Here is a 21,984-nt window from a genome sequence, read left to right as displayed (position 1 = left end):
CTTATAATTAGGCCATTTTTTCACTATTTGCAGTCCATGTATCTAGTTTCCACGAGTATTCCCTCTTTTGCAACTAAATTGATAACTGAACTTTATGTTTGCTCTCGCTCTAATACTAAAACGAATTGAAAATTGAACTTGTGATTTTTTGTCTTTTTGCTTGACTAACATGTCTAAACTATGAAACCATTTGCATTTGCAGCTATTTGTTGTTCTTTGTTTTATGTTTTCATTGTTGATAAACCCTTTACACTTAGTGTATTTAAATTTCTCTTTGTGAAATAAACACACACATATTTTTTTACAAACTTGCCCTCATTGTTTTCAAAAAATGTGTGATACCGATCCCAGTACACCTTTAGAAAGAATTTATGATTAGAATTCATGCAAATTGTGTTTACAGCAGTAGGGACTTTCTTGTTATAAAAGGATTTCCAGTCCCTTCCCTCACTGCTTTTGGGACAACCCCCCCCACTTTTTCTGTATTTTCAAGGGACGAGGGGCCGGCAGAGGCTCTCGGGACACCAGAGACACCTCGAGAGGAGTCCAGAAGGTACCCGAGCCGGGCAGGGCAGAAGCCGCTGCCGAGGTTCCAAGACTTTATCATGGACCCTGCCTCGTAACAGGTTGAGACCTGTTCGTGAAGTCCGTAGTTGTCATTGTTGTGTGCCAATGTTACAGTCGTTTCTTGTTTGGGGAAAAAGGAGGGATGTTGCATAGCGATTACGCTTTGTACGCATGCGCGGCCCATAAGGAGGCTCGCGCTTGCACTCGTTTAATAAAGACGGTCCCGGCCAGCAGTTGTCGCCGGGGCCTGAGCAAGCAACACGCGTCCCGTGTGTGTCCTTTGCGCATGTATGCCTGCGCACGTGTGAATGCTGGCGAGGGCCCAGGAGGTCCTGCGCCCCCACAACAGCCATTACACCAGTTAATGAAAGGGGCCTATGTGTGCACGTGCAGGCACTGCAGCAGTAGACCCAGAGAGTGTCAACCTGGTGTCAGCGTCTTATTGTGAGATGCGCCTGCCGTGTGCTCTCGGCCTCTAAGTGAGCCGTGGCCCGTGTGCCCACAGAGCCAAGGGATAGTTGAACTGGGTGATCCCAGTGCCTGGATCCAGTTGGGTGATCCCGAATGTAGCGGGGCGCTACCCTGGCCATTTTCGAAGCTGCGTTATCTAAGCACATCTGACCTTGCTGGGTGCTTCCCAGCAGTCTGGCAAGGCTGGCCGGGTGGGCGAGATGTTGGCAGGAGCTTCATCTCCCTAATGTGGCCGGGCTGGGGTCTGATGCTGCTGGCAGCCCTAGAGGATTAGCCTCCTTGGTCGGCTCCCATCTCTGGTAGTTCTTACGGGCGGTGCTATGATGCCCGTTCCCCCGCCCAGTGCCAGTGAGTGTGGGCGCAGGGATGGGAGGTGGAGATGTCGGGCGGCGTGGCTGCAGTGGCCGTCTGGAAGACGGAGGAGCTATGGTGGTTTCTCCCAGTTCTCCGAGATGGCTGGGGCCCTGCGGGCAGAGGGACGGTTTGCCTGGAGTACAGCACATTTTTTTGAAAGGCAAAAATTACATAAAATATACCACCACATTCATAGGGCAATGATATGTGCTTTCTGATCAATTGGTGCGTCTTGTCGCTGCTTTCCTCCTCTGGCCTGATTTTGTCTTTCTGGGCAGCGGCTGCTCGGTGGGTTCAGGTGGTTGTTTTGGTGGTCCAGGTGCTTCTGGGATGGGCCTCTTCGGGCTTGCAGTGGTGAGGATATGAATTACTAATACTGTTCACCTGCTCTGCCTTGCATTCCCTATAATTTACAAGCAGGGGATGGAGTAATTTTTCTTCTACTGCTTTGGTGCTGTGGGAGCTTTCCCTGGGATCTGATGCTGTGTGGTCCAGTTGCTGTGCAGTCCTGCTACTGTGCAGTCCTGTTGTGCTGCTGATTTTCTGGCTCCTGTCTCCCGGGCTGCACTGTTGTAATTTGAGCTGTCCAACTCTTGCTGGGGCTCTGCAAGATCGGTTAGGTCTCCGGAGAAGAGGCTGTCTAAGCAGAAGCATGTCTCTTCGGGGGTGACACAGCGAGTTCCCCCTCTTCCTCGTCGGGTAAGGTTAGTCAGACCTCTTTGAAGCCTTGGAAAGCTCCTCAGGTGTCAGAAGGGCAGTTGGTCTGCATTTGTCAGGAGGCCTCGAGGAAGGAGGCCTGCATGAGGGGGAGGTCCTGCTGTTCCAGAGCTCGGAGGTCGTCTTCTTGTTTGAGTGAGTCTTCCACTTCCTTTGGTGCGGGGCCTCGTGAGGCCGAGTAGCTAGGAGGAAGAATCAGGACAAGGAGGCACTGGCAGTAGTGCTTATTCAGGTGGCAGACTACATGGAGTTTCCGTGTAGGCTCCGGCTGTGGTGTCTGAGACTCTGCCTTCTGCTGGGCAGTTTAAGCACACAATTAAGGAGGGGGCTTCCTTTGCTTCCGGAGATTAAGGAAGAGGTTTTGAGATACTGGAGGGAGCCAGAGAAGGTGGCAGTGCCTCGCTTCATGTACAAATTCTAGCCATTGCACGCTCTCTAGGTGGACACCAGCCATACAGATAAGGGGTGCATCAGCCACTTTTACTCCTCAAATATTGGCAAGTAAAAATAAACCAAAAAAAAAAAGAAATAGGAAACAGGCAAGTAGAACCTTGTGCACCTGCTTTCACCCACACAGCTCCATGGATATGCTTGGACCAGTAGTGCACATAGTACCACAGGAAGGAACAGCTATTATAACTGCCTGATCAAAAGAAGTAAACTTGTATCTTTTAATGTGCATGAATAACTAGGTGCAAAGAAATCATTAAAAACATTTCCGTTTTCCAGTTAAAACATACATGCTTATAAAATATACTCCCATTGGGAATTGACTTACATCTTTACTCCCTAAATAAATCACTTTACTCCCTACTTTAAAAAAATATGGAGTAAAATACTCCCGCTTCCAAATCTTATCTGAAGCACTGGGTGGGTCGCTCTTACATGTGGCCAAGGAGGCAGCAGTATAGGATTAGGTGGACAAGAAGGTGGGTTCAATTATTACTCAATGATAAAAGGGACTGTACAGTCAAGGTTGTATAAAAAGATATTCTTTATTATTATCACAACAGACAGTTCTAGCAACACTTCAAAATACAACCCATCCTTAAAAGGAATGCAGAGGACAGACAGTTTCAAAGAAGGACAAGGGATGCACTCTGGATACTGATAGGAGGATAGTCGGTATAGCAAATAATCACAACAGTTCAAGGATGCCTGGTTTTAGCACAAAGGTAGCAATGGATCGTAAAATGTCACTAGGGGCCTTCGGAGAAGGACTAGGGGGACAGAACCACAATGTACCTTGTACTTGTAGGTGTTCTTGGTGCTTAACAGGGTCGAGTAGGTGTCAGGGCGCTTTGCAGCTTCTGCGACCGAGTTCAAGATGGGAGACAACTGCGAGTATCAGGCAGCAGGCAGTTCGGCAAGCAAGGCTGGATGGACGGCTGCAGGTTGGCCTACATGGCAGCTCACAGTCAGGAATCGTGGTCTCAGTGCTGGTCTGCGATTCTGAAGCACTGGTCGAGGTGTCTCGAACGGCAATAGCGATGTAACAACAGTCAGCGGTGCAGTCGGTTCTAGCTCGAGGGGCTCTACTGGCTCAAAAATGTCCTTTAAGGCGGATGCCGGTAAATGCTCGTCAATGCACTTCTCTTAGCTTCTTCACTGGGCTTGTGTCGTCCTTTAAGGCGAACGTCCCAAAGCTGAGGAGAGAGTTGCAGACAGATGCCTTGTCCTTGGTTTGGTTCAGAGACTCTCTGGCACTTCTCACTCTGTTCCCTGGGAGATGTTTCGGGGAGGGATCTTGCTTCCCTCTTGAAGGTCCCAGCCTTCTTTCAATGGCGGAAGATGTAAGACAGACTGTACCTTCAGCCAGGATCCAATGAAGAGTTATTCTTGCTATTCCTTACAAAGTCTTCAGATGGTCTGCTAAAAGAGAGGCTCAGCACTCTTTTAAAGCCAAATGGGACCCAGTGATTGATTAAGCTTCCCTTAATGAACCAATGCTGGGTCCCCACCAACAATCTCCTGTATGCTTGAGGTTATAACGAGAGTCCTTTACAACAGAAAAGGTAAAGGGGTGAAAACATGTAATACTTTGTCCCACCCATCTTCCTGTCTGTTGTGGATCAAAGGGTCTATCTGGTTAACGGAGATCTGTTTGGTTCTTGATTAAAGCGGCAGGTCTCCATTGAAGCTATGACGAGACCTGACTTTTTGGTTCTGTCAAACCACATAGTCATGCCTTCTGAATGGAGTCCCCCTGTGGGGATGACCACTGTAAACATGCAGTGCCAGACATGACATTTCACTGTCAATCGATACGGAGGGCAGGAGCTGGTATCAAGTTGACGCAGTTGCATATAAAAGGTTGTTGGGGTTTCCGGTCTCCTTTGTTAACCTCTGTAGCCAGGCCCCATGTTGGCCTGTTTGAATTACTTTCTGATTAGTATGCAAAGCTGCCACCAGCTGCAGGGCCGAACAAAAAGGACATGGCGGATCCATGGAGCCTTTGTTAGTTCATTAGGCTGGCCGTGGCAGGGGGAATATTTGGCCCTCCTCCTTCTGGAGATGCATCATGTAGGACCATAGTAGATGTTGCTTGAGTCCACTGAACACAGTCTTCGGATCTAGTTAATGTTCTTAGGTCTGATAGAACAAAACTGGATGTAACTGCACAACGAGGACGTATCATCCAATAAACAATGGGAGACTCCACGAGACACAGGGACAACCATAGATCTGCATTCACGTAACCCTTCAAAGATTAGGAACAGGGCAACTTAGCACCGAAGACACTGCCAAGCAGGGAAAGACCATCAAGCCTGGTAATCAGAACAAACTATGCACTAGACAGAGAATTCCTCTCGGAGAACTAATGCTGCGAATATTTGGAAAAGATACGGCCAGCACAGCGGGCACTGGAAGGTAATCATGAATAGGGGTCTCCCACCAATCCGCACACTCGCACATACCGATATGCTCACTCTCTCCTCTATACAAACAAACAATAGACTGAATTGATTGAGGGGTATAGCTGCGGTCTCGCTGCACACATACCTACCCTCCTCCATAAACACCTCAACAGTCTTTAGAACACAGCTATACCCCACGAAGAAAAAAAAAGAAAAAATAAATAAATTTTAAAAATAAATCGGCCTAGCTGCACACAATCTCATACACAAGCATACCCCACTGTCAGAATGCAGACTCCGAGGTCAACGGCCTTGCAGGACACGTTCTACTTATCTCTCACAACCACCGCACAATGCTTAGTATTAGAATGCAGCCAGTCACCGTACTGGCTGCACACATATTAAGTGCACCCATGCACTATATACTACCCTCCTCTCTCCACTGACTTGAACTACGGTCCCTGAGGGTGTGCAATCCACAGCGCTTTGAGATCATACCAATGCTATATAAGGCGCTATACAAAAGCACAATAACATAACTCCACCTGTCAGACCCCAACTAAATAGGACAGGGAGGACTGCGCCTGTATGCTGTATCCACCCAGAGTACACAGGTCTATGTGTATGTCATGCGGTGTGCATAGGAAAATGTGTGTGGATGTGCCCCAGACATTTTCCTGAGGTTAATCTAAGATCATTACATTTCATTTAAAATTTCAAAAAAAGCCCAGGTGAGCGCACACCCATCGTGCGGATGATTGAATTCCTCACAGTCGCCCTGTATTCCAGGGGGGTTATCGGAAGCTCTCCGATAGCAATCGTTCGAAATTGTCGCATAATTCTGACAAGCCCTTTGTTCCAGCACAGTCACAGATGTCCTGATGTCAAGTGTGTGGGTGCCCCTGCAAGGGTGACCATGTCTTCAGACATCTGGGTGAACAGGATTGTTCGGTCGGGTTACGAGATCAAGTTTACCTCCCCTCCACCGTGCTCTGGGGCGTTGGTGACTCCTGTTCCTGGGTGGGCGGCGAACGCTATGGCCATGACCAAGGGATTTCTGGACATGTGGGCAAAGGTCACAATCCAGGAGGTTCCCTGGAGGGCGAGGGCAAAAAGGCTTCTACTCTGTTATCTTTGGGGTGCCCAAACCAATGGCAAGTTCAGGCTGGTCACTGAGTCGCAAGAGACTGAATGTATTCATCCAGACCCTGCATGTCAAGACGGATAGTCTACAGAAGATAATCCTGTTAAATCGGGAGTTGGAGTTTCTGGCATCTCTGGATCGCAAGGATGATTACTTCCACGTGCCCATTCGGAGGTCTCATCAGAAATATGTGAGGTTTCTGTTCATGGGCCAACATTTCCAATTCAGGGCTCTTCCATTCTGCATCCAGAGTCTTTACTCTAAGTGCTGGGTCAGGTGGTTGCACTTCTTCATGCCAGGGGAATACAGGCGTTTCCTTACCTTGACTGGCTGATCAAGGCTTTGTCCAGGCAATGGTTGAGGAAGCATGTGGCCTTCACCAGCAGGGTGTTGAAGGCTCTGGGGTTCCTGCTCAACCTGGAAAAGTCTTGTTTGGAGTCCTTGGGATCTGCAGTACATTGCAGGCTGCTTTTGGATGGCGCTGGGAAAGGTGTTGTTGACATTAGATTGGAGTAGGCCGTCTGCAGCATCTCTTGAGAGCAGGATCTTCTGACCAGGGACTGTGTTACGGCCAGGGCGGTGCTCAGGATGGCGGGGCACATGGCGATAAGCGTCCATTGGCTTTGCACTTGCATATCACCTGGGGGATGGATTCTCCGGTTTACGAGGCCCCGATTATGTCCCCGGAACTGAGATTTCAGCTCTGGTTGTGGATGGACCTGGACAATGTCCTATGAGTATTTCCGTTGGTTCACCCCTTGCCAAACATAATTACTACCGACACCAGTGGCCTTGAGTGGGGACCCAAAGGTATCAGGGGCGTTAGATGACTATACAGGCCTCTCATTCTTCCAACTGGAATGAGCTGGCAGTGATTTCTCTGACTCTTTCAATGTTTTCCAGCTGCATACAGAAGTGAGCTGTTTTGGTGCGGACAGACAAAACATTGGCTATGGCGTATGTGAACTGCCAGGGTGGTACACGGTCCCATCAGCTGGAGTTGCTGGCGTTAAGAGTTGGGCTGCTGAGCGGAGCACAACCTGCTTTCTTTGCGGGCGATTCATGTCAGTGGGTGGACAATGTCCAAGCCAACCGCCTAAGAAGGGTGTTCCCTTCATCCGGTTGCGTCTTGCGCACGTCAGTGTTTCATCTGCTCTGCCAGAGTTTCGGGGAGCTAGTGCTGGATCGGTTTGCTTCTCTTCTGGATGCCCAGCTGCCCCTATTTTGCTCACAATTCCGTTGCCGGGTGGAGAGTGAATGCTATGACGATGGACTTGCAAGAGGGGCTTCTCTATGCCTTTCTTCCGATACCTCAGTTTCCCGAATTTCTGCTCAAGATTCAGGAAACTAGATCTGAAGTGATTCTGTTGACGCTGGTGTGGCTGAGATGCTCCTGGCGTTTACTCAGGAATGTTCTGAGGACTCCTGAGTTGGTGGTTTTGGAACTTGAGAGGCAGGGGTTGCACCGACAGGGCTGGACTTTGCAGCTTGCTATGGTGGTACAAAAGTCCAGGAGGCCTTCGACTTTTAAGGTCTTCGATAAGCATTGGATGAAGTGCACCAGGAAGTCTGTGCTGGCTCTGGATTCCTCTGTGCCTATGATTTTGCAGTTCCATCAAGAAGGCTGGTATATGGGCCTGGCCGTGCCCTCTGTTAGGGCTCAGTGGATGGTGATCCAAGCCTTCGGGAGCCTTGGGTGCTTAGAAGGGTTTCCTGTTGTATCAGCCTGTCGTTTGTGCAGGAGGGCCTCCATAAGACCATCTCCTGGTTTTGCAGGGCTCTCTGTTTGAACCATTGGAGTCAGTAGACATCACGTTTCTTACATCAAAAGCCGTGCTCCTTGATGGCTATAACCGCAGCTCAGAGGCAGAGAGAGATTGGGGCATTGATGTGTACGGCTCCCTTCCTGCATGTCCAGCCGATTTGCTTATTCTCCGGTGTGATCTGGGATGCCTTCCAAATTCCAAAGTCACAGGACATTGTGCTTCTGTCCTTCTTCCCCAGTCCCAATTCTCCAGAGGAGCAGCAGTGGCACAAGTTGGATGTCAAGAGGTCTCTCTTGGTGTTCCTGGACAGGACAACTTCTGTTTGGATGTGTTGTTGGCACCGGAAGAACACAGACAACACAGACACAGACTGGAGATCCGAACAAGTAACTTTTATTCTCAGGTAAGTCCAACTATTGTGAGCCATGCCTAGGCAACTACACTTTAAGCTTCCAACGACTGACTCCTGCATCCTGTAACAGACTTGAGTCTAGTTTTAAACGTCGCACTCACGGATGTCACAGGCACAGGAGACTGAGCCAGAGCATGGCTGCAGCGCACGTCATATTGAAATCCTTCTGCTGCAGTCACCACAACACCTTCCTTTTGCCAGTAACACAGTGTGTTTGTTACATTTGGGGGTCCAAGCTAAGCATGAAGGCGACTATCCCTACGATTAGCCGATGGATTTGGCAGTCAATTGCTTTGGTATATTAAGTGGTGCATGTTTAATTACCAACCTCTTTCAGGGTCATTCTACTAGAGGCACAGCAGTGGCGTGGGTTGAGGCGCAGGTAGAGTGTCTATTCAGGACATTTGCAGGGTGGTGACCAGGGCCGACCCGAATACTTCACCGGACATTATTGCCTCAACTTGTGTAAGCAGGGATCTACCTTCTTCGGGGAGGGTGTGCTGAGTGCTGGTACTCATGTTCAAGGGTGATTTGCTGTGGTATCTGGAAATAAATTAGTGATGGGTGTTGAAACTGCACTCTGGTTTATTTGTGTTTTTCTTCATGGTTCATGTTTTTCACGGATACGTGAAGGCAATTAACTGGTTACTTATTGCATATATGCCAACCCTCCAAATTTAGGCAGAAGACTCCTTATTCTATGTCAAGGCCGGAGGCTCGGATTATGCTTTTCTTTCTTTACTGATAAACCGAGCAGCATACAAAGTATTATAACAGTAAAACATAATAAAGAGAAACAACACAAATGAAAAACTACATTTCTCACAAAATGTTACACTGGATGTAGTGTGTTCCCTTTATGTCCATGAACTCTCAGGTCACGTGACTCCCTCCACCAATACCATCCGACACAGTCCCTTAACCTCGGCTGTCTTCCTGTGTCCTTCCTCTTTCTTTGCTGCTCGAGCAGCTAGATAAGTGCCTTTTACATTTTACATAGAATGGGAAGTGTGTGAAGTGCGTTAAGGTGATTCTTTGATAGCGTTGTAGGGTGAATGATACTGGTTTAGAGCGCACGCGCGTGATGTTAGATTTTGGCAGAAGACCATATCCGCGGTTTCATGTATCAGAGGGTTGCGGCCGCGACGGGGCTTCGTAGCTCCGGCGCACGCAACTCATTATGATTGACGGAGGGGGCACTAGAGTCACGCAACGACACAGAGGCGCGACGGGACTTGAGAGGTACCAGCGCTCTGTAGTCATGATTGCGCAGCGTTTATGAGGGGAAACAGTGATTTGTGTGTGCAGATAGTCTTAGGGATTGGCGGCGCCCCGTGGTGAACTGCTTTATGAGCAGCTATCAAGAAAAGCAACAGATTATTGTGCAACAGTGCCATTTAGTGGGCATTTCAAAATTGATTCCACAGAACACAATGTGTGAGAAAATCTGCCGAGAGCAGGTACGGAGGCAGCAGCCTATAAGCTATTAACCCCAGGTCAGCAGAATGGGAGCCGTCCGCCAAGATTGGCAATTACATAAAGAAGAGGATAAGGTGCTCCCTATCCAAGGAAGCCAGAAGCAAACTTAGGGCAGAATGCCCCAGGCCCTCTGTCCCAGACAACATGGCGGAAACGCCAGAAATTGATGAGAAAATTATGTAATTTATGGGACGTTATGGCAGGGAAATCAGGAGAGGGATTGATAGGTCCTGCCAGGACAAGCTCTTGGACATCCTGGGGATGGCGACCAAACATCTGGCAGAGGAGGCCAAGCAACCTGAGTAGAGGGTGGACCCGGAGATATTGGCAGGCTGGGCTCAGAGGGCTATATGCCTGCTGGGCAATGGCAACAACGCAGTCACGATGGAGGTCCATCCTGATAAAGATTGACCCAAAGATGGGGGAGTTGGCCACGGCGGAATCAACCTCCAACAGGGAAGTTGTTTGGGGACACCTTTATTAAAGAGATGGCGAAATTCGCCAGTACCTACGCAGCTATTGACAAGGCACAGGCCTCGGCAGAAAGGTTGTCGGCAGGGCTGGCAGAGGAAAGGGGCGCTCTGCTAGCCGTTTCTCATCCTGCAAGCCCTACAGGCGAGTTGAAAAACCAACAGGAACGCCGACCCACCCTGTCTTTCAATCAAGAGGAAGGGGCAGGGGTAGAGGCTGGAGAGGAAACAACAGAGGCTACCAGGCTGACACAGGTGAGCAAAAAGGCAGAAACACATGCAGACGAGAGAAAGGATGGGACCCCTCTGGTGGGGGGGGGAATAGAGCAATACTTAGAGAAATGGACAGAGTTGTCAGGAGATACATGGGTCGGACAAACAGTCAGAGGTTTCAAGAGTAGAACCGAGACCCATAACGTTAACTCGAGAGGATGCAGATCTGTTAGACAGAGAGATCACGGAGCTAGAGAGGAAAGGAGCGATCAAAAAGGTGGTATATCCCGGACAGGGTTTCGTGAGCAACATTTTCCTGGTCAAGGGCAAGAAGAAACACAGACCTGTGATCAATCTGTGGAGCCTGAACAAGTTCCCCGTATACAGACACTTCAAGATGGAGGGCATCCATCTGCTCAGGGATGTGTTGCAGAGAGAGGACTGGTTAGTCAGGATCGATCTCAGGGATGCGTATCTGTCGATTCCAGTAGCGCAGGAAGACCGGAGATTCTTACAATTCCGGTGGAGAGATCAGATCAGAGGTTGCAGTTCAGGTCCCTACCATTTGCTCTGGCATTGGCTCCTTGGGCCTCCACAAAACTGATGCGAGTTGTAGTAGCTAATCTCAGGGAGCAGGGCATCAGGTTGATTATTTACTTAGACGACTTTTGACTGATGGGGCAGGACAAGCAGAGGCTAATAGAGCAATCAGAACAGACGACCCGCTTATTGCAGGAGTTAGGGTTCCTGATAAACTGGGAGAAGTCTGTGGTGGTGCCAGTACAGACGATCGAGTTCCTGGGTTTTGTTGCGGACACGAAAGTAGCAACACTCAGTCTGCCTACGGATAAGGTGAATACAATCAAGAAGGAGATCAGGGCGATGATTGCGAAAGAAGAAATATCGCTTCAGGGAATTAGCAATGCTAGTGGGGAGACTAGCTGCATCCATTCAGGCGATCTTTCCGGGCTCGTTACATTACAGGGCACTACAGTGCCTCAAGATTCAACACCTGATGAAGGGGTTATCTTACGAGAAGAAGGTGCCAATCTCTGCGGAGGCGAGAACGGTACTGTGGTGGTGGTTAGACCACATGGAGGCTTGGAACGGGAGAGCAATATTTGGCTCTGCCCCGGACCTGGTTATTGAGTCGGATGCCAGCCGCTGGGGCTGGGAAGCTTGGTGTGGACAGCTAACAACGGAGGAAGATGGTCAGGGGAGGAACTGGAGCACCAAATCAATTGCTTGGAACTTCTGGTGGGTTCCTTTGCAGTGAAGTGTTGGACCCAGGACAGAGTGAACTGTTGTGTGCTGCTGAAGATGGACAACATCTCGGCGGTATGGTACATAAAAAGGTTAGGAAGGACAAGGTCCAAGCTGTTGGCGGAGTTGGCGAAAGACTTCTGGCAAATGTGCCTAAGAACAGAGTCAGTGTCACAGCGGAATATCTTCCAGGGTTGCAGTATGTGGTTGCGGACTGGAACTCAAGACATCTGAGGGATGCCAGTGACTGGCAGCTAGACAGGTCAGTTTTCCAGACCTTGATGGTGTTGAGGGGTCCGTGCAGGACGGATCTCTTTGCATCCAGGCTGAACAAGCAGGTGGAGAGGTTTTTCAGTTGAAGACCGGATCTGGTGGTAACGGATGCATTTTTGCAGATATGGAGGCTGGAGAGAGAGTACGCGTTTCCTCCTTTGGCTATGATCCCGAGAACGATAGCGCAGGTCAGGAGACAGCAAGCAACAGTGATTTTGGTAACGCCAGACTGGAGGACCCAGGTGTGGTTTCCGGATCTTCTGGAAATGTTTTACGAAGACCCACTACTGTTACCGCAATTCAAGGAACGGATTATGAATCCGGTGGGAGAGTCACCAGTTGAATCAGGCAGGAGAGTTGAGGTTGGTGGCATGGATGATTTCAGGAATGCCTGGCAAAAGCCAGGCCTATCGGGAGAAGCTACAAGGTTTATGGAAGAAGCATGGGCGCCAGGCACCAGGAAAGCTTATAGGTTGGCATGGTCAAGATGGGCTAGCTGGTGTGTGGCATGGAAAATTCATCCCTATGGGGAGGATGTCACTCAGATTGGGAATTTTTTGGCAGCGTTAGCAGCGCAGGGCAGACCGTACAGAACGGTGAATACATGTATATCGGCCATTTCAGCAGGGCACCCTAAGATTGATAATGTGGCGGTAGGTGAACACCCCAGGGTTTGCAGACTCCTCAGAGGGGTGAGGATGTTGAAACCCCCTTTACCTACATGCACACAGATGTGGGATGTGAATTTGGTATTGAACATGTTCAATAGCTGGTCGGATAATGATAGATTAACGAGGAAAGCATTGTCAACAAAACTGGTGACTTTATTATGCCTTACATCATTTGAGAGGGTGTCAGATGTCAAGGCCCTGGACATAGACAGGAAGTCATTTAATCCAGAAGGGGTAACCTTTAGGGTTAGCAGGAGAACAAAGACAGGTTTAGATTTGGTGTCATATGCAGCGTTTCCAGACCAGCCAAAATGATGTCCGGTCAGGTGTTTGAAGAGTTATGAGGAGGTGACAAGTTATCACCCACAAATGTTTTGCAGTTGTTTATAGCTTTGAGGAAACCATTTAAGGGAGTTGCAGGACCAACCTTAGCCAGATGGGTTAGATGGTGTATGACCCAGGCGGGCATTGATACAGAAGTGTATGGGGCACATTCCATTAGAGGGGCCATGGCATCCAAGGCTTTTGATGCAGAAGTTGTATTGGAGGATATTGTATATCAATAACGGAGGCTTGGATTATGCTTCTCTCTCAACTTTACTGATCAGCAGCAAAGAACAAACTAATAAACGTGTAACACAAAAACCAATAAAACTACCATAACCATGTTTTTTGAGTCTTTTGTAGTTCATTTCTTATTGGTCCTTAAGCTGACCATGTGACATTTCCAGCCAATCAACATGTCCTTAGTCCTTAAAACCTCCTGTCCTCCTCCTATTCCTCTTTCTTTGCTGCTAGGCAGCGAGCAAAGTGCCTTTTTTATTATCCTTACTACATATGAGTGTTTATATAGAGTGTTTGTGTTTATATATTTGCATGCACGCACACACTATTAAAAGGGTGGCAGAGCATATCCGCATTCGTTTTTCAAATCTTTGAAGTTACGGTCGCAACGGGGCTAGTGCTCCAGCGACCGAAACTTCAAGACCCGACATAGAGGGCACTGCGGTCACGGAAGAGAGAGCGCGACGGGACCGCTTAGTTCCGGCACTCTCTGTTTCATTACAAGACTGTTACGGAGTCGTTCAGGCAAGATTCTACGAATGCTAACATTATTACCTATGATCTGAGAGATCTATAAATATATTTTTGTTCCGCTTTCAGAACACAACGTTCAGTCAGGATCGAGTTACTCGATCTAGGAACACAGCTCCCCTGCAGATCAATATAAAGGTACCGCACAACAATACGGGCACAGTCCCAGGTAAAATCTGACACTTTACATATATGATATAACAGACCAGGTGATCACTACAAATATATATCTCAATACAGAGGGAATATATAGAAAGATCTTAAATCCTGGTATACATATATACTATTGAAATCCCCAGTGTTTCTGTGCGACATGAGCTCCTCCAGTGATGAGGGGGAAGGCCAACATTAGCCAAAAGAGGAGCCATGCGGAGATGATTCAGGACCTCCAAAAAGCCCTGGGGGCCTCGCTGGGACAAGGACCACAGCCGATACCTCTGATGGAGGACTGGCTCAAGTTCTCACAGGGCCTGGAGGAAATCAAAGGGCTCAAGGCACAGGGAAAATCAAAAAGGGGCAGAAAAGCAGCCCGCAGGGCAGAGGAAGCCCCTCCCCCCACCCCCAGGCACACCACCAAAGAAGAAGGGTGGTAAAAGGAGGAGAATAAGAGGAAAAGTGGGGCCTAGCAGGGGACAGGAAAGATCCTCAGATACCTCGGATGAGAGTGAGGATGACTGGGAGGAAGAATACTCAGAAGAGGAAGAAGTATTTTCTATATCCTCCTCAGAGGAAGAAGGCCACAAAGCGCCAAAGAAAAAGAAAAGAGAGGTGACAGAGGAGGATGGTGCAGGGGACAATGACTTAGATCCGGAGGCACTCATTCACCCTAGGTAATCCGAATGGGAGCCGCCAAAAAGAATAGCGGCCTACTTAAGAAAGCGCTTGAGAGCGCCACTGGCCAAAGAGGCTAAGAGTAAAATGAGGGCGGAATGCCCCAGGCCTCACCTCCCAGAGGGCGCAGCAGATACATCCGAAATAGAAGAAAAAATTATTACATTTGTGAGCAAATACACAAAAGACGTGAGGAAGGGTTTGGATAGATCCTGGCGGTCATGCCAAGACAAAATGCTAGACATGACAGGAACCCCTCGCAAAATTCTCCAAATTGCAGAGGAGGCCAGAGAAAAAGGAGAGCCGATAGACCCGACAATCCTAATCGGGTGGGCCCAGAGGGCGATATGTATGTTGGGAAATTCCAACCACACCATCACCACAGAAAGAAGGAGATCTTTGTTGGTGAAAATTGATCCGAAGTTGAGCGAGTTGGCCTCCTCAGAATCAGTGTCAACCGCCAAAGGAAAATTATTTGGGGACTCCTTTATCAAGAAGCTAACCAAATTTGCAAATTCCCATGTGCACTGGATAAGGCACAGGCCTCTCTCAAAAGAGTGTTTGTGAGGCAAATATTTGGACGGGCCAGCAGAGGCAGGGGTCGCTCCGCTGGCCGATTCCACTATAATAGATCCTATCAAGACAGAGCAAAGTGGCGAGAGCAGGAGGATCGAAAACAAACGCTTTTCTTTCCATCAAGGAGTAGAGGAAGAGGCAGAAACTGGCGACATGGGGAACGTCAGCAAAACAACCCAGGTGAGACCAGACTATCCACACCCAAGTACCCCAGAAGTATGGGGGAGCACAGCACAGTTTTTACAAAATTGGCTGGCTATATCGGGAGATACCTGGGTAATACGAACCGCACAAGGTTTTCACATAGACTTAGACACCACATCAGGAAACCCCACCAAGGGGTCTAGAACTGAACAGAGAGGACACATTATTACTGGAAAGAGAGTTGCGAGGGCTAGAAAGCAAAAAAGCTATAAGACCAGTAACAATTCACTCAAAGGGTTACATAAGCAAGATATTCCTAGTAAAAGGGAAACACAAGACAAGGCCAATTATAAACCTGAAAGGCCTAAACGAATATGTGGTGTACAGACACTTCAAGAAGGAAGGGATACACCTGTTAAGAGATACCTTAATTCAGGGAGACTGGCTAGCTAGATTAGATTTAAAAGATGCATACCCGACCATTCCCATAGCAGAGAACACTGCAGATTTCTGAGATTCATCTGGGGAGAAGCAACAGGGGAATTTCGATGTCTTCCATTTGGCCTAGCATCAGCACCATGGTGTTTCACCAAGATGATGAAACCAGTAGTGACACACCTCAGAATTCAAGGGGTAAGACTTATAATCTATCTAGACGATATATGTCTGATGTGCCAAGAGAAAGAAACACTATTAGATCAGGTACAGATGACAATAAAATTGTTACAGAATCTGGGGTTTTTAATAAATTGGGAAAAATCCAGTATAGTACCAGAGCAGTCAATGAAATTTCTGGGGTTCATGGTGGACTCTACTCAGGGAACTCTCAGTCTACCCATTCCCAATGTGAACGATAACAAAAAACAGCTAAAACACACACTAGTGAAGGGAGAACTGTCGCTGAGGGACATTGCAAGATTAGTGGGCCGCCTAGCGGCATCAATCCAAGCAATATTCACAGGGCCGCTACATTACAGGGCACTCCAGAGGTTGAAGATCAATCACCTCAGGAGGGGCGCTTCCTACGAAGCAAAAGTTGCCATCTCCCAAGAAGTGAGGGAAGAATTGGAATGGTGGCTACTCCACATGGATGCAGGGAACTGGAGAGCGATATTTGGTTCATCCCCGGACCTAGTCATCGAATCCGACACCAGCAAATGGGGTTGGGGAGCCCGATGCGGGAACCTGTCGACAGGGGGCAGGTGGTCGGATCAAGAGACGACTCTCCATATCAACTGCCTGGAATTGCTAGCAGGGTCATTTGCAGTGAAATGCTGGACTCAAGAGAGAGCACAATGTTGTGTCCTGCTAAAAATGGACAATGTCTCGGCGGTCAGGGACATAAACAGACTAGGTGGGACAAGGTCCAGACTACTGGCAGAACTGGAAAAAGACTTCTGGGAACTGTCTTCAGAGGAGAGTATCAGTGATGGCGGAATGTCTGCCGGGCCATCAGAACGAGGTGGCCGATTGGAACTCCAGATACCTCAGGGATGCCAGCGATTGGGAGCTGAACGAGCTAGTGTTTCAAGAACTAATGATTCGCTTGGGACCATGCCAGATCGATTTATTTGCATCGAAACCAAACAAACAGTTACCCTGGTTCTTCAGCTTGAGACCGGACCCAGAGGCAGAAGCGATAGATGCCTTCCTACAGTCATGGGGCCTCCAGACGAACTACGCGTTCCCTCCTTTCTCCATGATACCCAAGGACGATTTCATTATTCGAGACCCCAGAGATCTCAGCCATCCACTAGTGAGGTCAGGAAGACTCAACCTGATAGCATGGGCGATTTCAGGAGATCTTGGGTTAGGCCAGGACTATCGAATGAGGTTGAAAACATCATTAGCGAATACTTATTTGCAGGGCATATAAATCAGCATGGCCTAGATGGAGTAGCTGGTTTCTGGAGAGGAATATTCATCCCGATGGAACGGATGTAGTACAGGTAGCTAATTTCTTAGCACAGCTAGCAGCTCAAGGAAAGGCATACAGGACTATAAACACGGCCAGGTCTGCGATATCGGCAGGACACCCTAGAGTAGATGGGTTAGCGATAGGGGAACACCCATTCATCTGTAGATTAGCAAGGGGAGTAAAAATTACGAGACCCCCCTATCTAAAAGTATAATCAATTATGGGACGTAGAGTCTTGAGATTATTTCTAGCATGGCCAGATAATGAAGACCTATCCAGAAAAGCTATTTCAGGCAAGCTAGCCATGCTTTTATGTCTTTTAGCTTGTAAGAGATCCTCAGACGTTAGAGCACTGGAAATCAACAGGAAATGTATATCTCCGAACGGAGTGACCTTTCTCATAACGAGAAGGACCAAGACAGGTTTGAGATCCATTTCTTATGAAGCCTTCCCGGGACAACCAAAATTATGTCCGGTCAGATGCTTAGCAGCATATGAGGATATGACAAGAGAAGTAAGACCTCCAGGAGTATCCCAATTATTGATAGCAATTTGTAAACCATTTAAAGCCATTACACCGGCTACCATAGCCAGATGGCTTAGATGGGTGATGGTACAGGCGGGCATTGATATAGTGAAATATGGCGCCCATTCAACTAGAGGAGCGATGGCTACCAAGGCTTTCAACATAGGAGCCAGAGTAGAGGACATTATGAGGTCGCCAGATTGGTCAAATGAATCGACTTTTAAAACTTTCTATTTCAAACCTATGGAAAGTGCGACATCGTTAGTGGTGAGTAAGCTTTGAACAAGCATAATCCGAGATTCCGGTCTTGACATAGAATTCAGATTTTCAACACATTCGTTCCAGAAAGTCATAATTCTATTAAAGACACGGAGGCGAAGGATTATCCCACCCTCTGAATCGTAAGAATGTAGTGTATTATAAAATACTGAAATGTTTACAAGTTTTTTCTATAATTAATGAAATGATGCATGATGAATACAATAAAATGATAAACTTGTGAAATGCACAGGAAGAGAATGTTAATACTTTGTGTTTGAATATACGATTGGCCCACCCTTGTTTCGGTCTATAGTCACCTTTTTAATTTATATTTCTATAGGGGTGGTGGCAGACAACAAGCAATCCGTGAATTGAACTAGGATTGGCATGGAACGGACGGAATTACAAAAGTGCACTGGACGCAACCTCGACTGGACAAAGAAAGAAGAGGAATAGAAGGTGGACAGGAAGTTTTAAGGACTAAGGACATGTTGATTGGCTGGAAATGTCACATGGTCAGTTTAAGGAACAATAAGAAATGACCTACAAAAGACTTAAAAAACATGGTTATGGTAGTTTTAATGGTTTTTGTGTTAAATGTTTATTGCTTTGTTCTTTGCTGCTGATCAGTAAAGCTGAGAGAGAAGCATAATCCTTCGCCTCTGTATCTTTAATAGAATTATGACTTTCTGGAACGAATGTGTTGAAAATCTGAATTCTTAAGGCGGCTGACTGGTCAAAGGAGTCAACATTTAAACAATTCTGTTTCAGACCCATAGAGGGAATGTCTACGTTGGTGGTAGGTAAACTTTGAACAAGCATGATCTGAGCCTCCAGTCTTGACATAGAATACCGATTTTCCACACTAGCTTTATAGAAAATCAAGATTCTATTAAAGACACGAAGGCGAAGGATTATCCCACCCATGTAATCATGTATGAAATGTTAAATTGTATGAGGATATTTTAGTGTTATGGATTTCTGTAAATGTTATGGGATTATTGTTCTACGATTACCCACCCTGAATCAGTGTAAGTAAGACAATTTGGTTGATCTACATTGCAGGTACAGAAGGGAAGAATGCAGGATCTTGAGGATTAAATGTTGGAGGTTTTAGCGCTTGCCGGTTGGCGCGCAAGGTTTAAGGACTAAGGAGGTCACAGACAAAGAAAGAGGAAGGACATAGGTAGACAGCAGAGGTTAAGGGACTGTGTTGGATGGTATCGGTGGAGGGAGTAACGTGACCTGAAAGTTCATGGACATAAAGAGAACAAACTACATCCAGTGGAACATTTTGTGGGAAATGTAGTTTTTGTTTGCGTTGTTTCTCTTTATTGTGTTTTACTGTTATAATACTTTGTATGCTGCTCGGATTATCAGTAAAGAAAGAAAAGCATAATCCTTCGCCTCAGTGTCTTAAATAGAATCTTGACTTTCTATAACGCTAGTATGGAAAATCAGTATTTTTCAATGAAAAATATTGCTATTTGTCAAGTTCTCCCGCCTAAAATAATTTTAACATCAATGTATTCCTATCGGAACATTTATTTCTCCCCATTTCTCTGATGAAATCTCCCTCCAAGGTGCTTCAAATGTTGGCATTCATTACTCCTACTTTTCCTCATCACAGAACTTGCGACCCTCCTCACTTTCCCTAGTGTTGAGTGCAAAATCTACCATGATGTTCTTCTTCTTCTTAGGCGGTATTGAACTGGCACATTGTGTGGGGCTGGGATTGTTATTGTGATACTTTCAGAGGAGAGGTGGAGCACATGAGATATTAAAAAGATGAAATCAATTCTGGAGATTGGGACCACAGAAGTACTGTGACGAGGAAGAAAACCGGCTAATTTTTATAGTTGTCAAAATGGTCCATTCCAATCTGTAGGTGCTTATCCATGCCTGGATTTTTCCTTTGCACTCTGGGACTTGTAGTTACACTTTTCCCATTATAAAACTCGGACAAGGCCCAGGATGCAATGAAAAAAAATCAGCACTGGTTAAGCACCTACAGATTAGAATGGTGTATCTACGATAAGGGGCGGAACAAGACAGAGCAGCGCTAGCACAGGACACTACTAACCAGCTGTGTTTTGAAGTTGCATTATCACAAGCACGAGTGAGCTTTCAGAAGAGTGCATGCAGAAACTGACAAACCGTCACATACAGTATTGCTGCTGTCCAAACACACATCTCTTTATTAGGGTCAAAATTGGGTCCAATCAAAACAGAAGGATCCGTTAGTCACTTAAAAGTGTTTCTTACTGCATAAGACATGTTTAACATTTAAAATTGTGGACATTATGATGTTCCGAGCACGCTTGGCCCCGCCGCTCGGTTCTCCCATAAAATGTTTTCCATTTCCAGCTATGTCGTCGCTATAATAAGAGTAGCATGCTAGACTATCGGCATGGGTTTGTTCCTTTTCTATGTTTATGCCCGTAATGGTCTTTCTTCTCTGTCTATGAATGCGGCAGCGTGTTGCTGTTGGGGGCTTTTGCAACTTACCTTGAACTAATACGTCGAAAACCTCAGTGGGGCGTGAGGCCCCAAGTTCACCCTGCATCATTTGGAATCAATCCCTCTCTTAATACTGCCGGTCGAAGGCTAGGAGATGTTGCGAGCAATCAGTTGAGGACATACACGGAGAAGCCACCGTTTCACTTCCCACGCCGTTGTCGGATCTTAGCCAATCAGAAGAACGCCCAACAAGTCCTACGTTCCTCCCACTCGGCTGCATTAAGTCATCGTGACGTTTGAAACGAAAAATCCAGACGCTTGCAGAATTGTGCCCTTGGCAGCCATCTTGGAAAATAATGATTTCTCACTCGGTAATGGAACAATCTACAAAACACAATTTATCTTTCTGTTAATTTGACCGCGGCCACTGCCGAATATTTCCACATTCAGAGGTTTTAAGTCACGGTGAACTGGAAGCTACTCGGCTAGTTTGTAAATCAAAATACTCTGTTAATGTTTGTTCCAAACAACACAAAAAATATGAATCCAAATACTTTTATCCTCGCAATTTTTGACCTAATATTGTTATATTATTTAACGACCATTGGCAAACCACATGTGGAAGTCTCGTTTGGGATCTTTCTTCGTGTTCAATGTTTCTTTGGGTGTACGCAGGGTGACCCTCGCATCCATGCAAATTCTGGACAGTCTGTACGAAAATTCTGATAAAAACACCCAATTTACTGAGACACATTCTGGAAAAAGCCCGCTACATTGATTCTGAACAACACATACATGACAAAATTACGTCTAACTGTACAAAATGAAACGTACATCTGACACATTAATTCATGATAAATGAAAAGCGCATCAACAAAACAGCATTTTATGGTTCAAGATGTTGTGATTTAAGCCCCGCCTTGTGGTGAACTTGTGACCCTCCCAAGGGGGTTGCCCTTTTAATGTGGTGTGTCCCTCCCATGTGTATTGCCCTTTTAAGATGGGCACACTATAATAAAAGGAGCCCCTGCTGGCATGTGCATCTGAATGACTGCAGACTCCAAAAAAAAAACCGACTGAGTCCGTCTCTCATTTAGGCCTGCGGGCCATGTTTCCATGGGGCCCCATCGGTGCAAAAAACGTCAGAGTGAAGTTCTTCAATAAAGGAAAACAGCAGAGTCAAATGTGCCTTTTGTACACTCGGGTACCGGAGTGTTACGAGTAACAAAGTAAAGGGAACGTTTGCATGGGAATAACAGCTAAGATGAGAATGTTCCTTGCCAACATCCGAACGCTGCTCAGTGTTTCGTAGCTGCACAAAATGCCATGCCATGGCACAGATCTATGGCACTGAAGTGAAGGACCGTTGCTGGTTGAGTAGTGAAAAGTAAGGTGAGCCACGCCGGAGCTGGACAAGATGCAAAGACAGGCCCGGTGCAGAATGAAGATCCTGGGGTTCTGTGCTATGAAACAGTGGGAGCTTGTGTAATCTGAGCTCTGGGGACAACAAGGCAT

The 21,984-nt window shown here is 47.0% G+C and overlaps 1 protein-coding gene across 1 annotated transcript in view; it reads right to left on the bottom strand.

Annotated features, from left to right (window-relative positions):
• The window catches only part of POLR1G (RNA polymerase I subunit G), a 49,795-nt gene extending 29,081 nt beyond the window's left edge, over positions 1-20,714 (bottom strand). Inside the window, exon 1 of the mRNA XM_069644685.1 lies at positions 20,518-20,714. Coding sequence (XP_069500786.1) covers positions 20,518-20,578 — 61 coding nt within the window. The 5' untranslated portion in view covers positions 20,579-20,714. The remainder of the gene's footprint in view (positions 1-20,517) is intronic.
• Positions 20,715-21,984: the final 1,270 nt, after the last annotated feature.

The sequence above is a fragment of the Ambystoma mexicanum genome, chromosome 2p, assembly GCF_040938575.1.
Source record: "Ambystoma mexicanum isolate Mex_15411 chromosome 2p, UKY_AmexF1_1, whole genome shotgun sequence".
Taxonomy (NCBI): domain Eukaryota; kingdom Metazoa; phylum Chordata; class Amphibia; order Caudata; family Ambystomatidae; genus Ambystoma; species Ambystoma mexicanum.
Note: the sequence above shows the minus strand (reverse complement) of the source record. Positions and strands in the feature narration are given on the sequence as shown.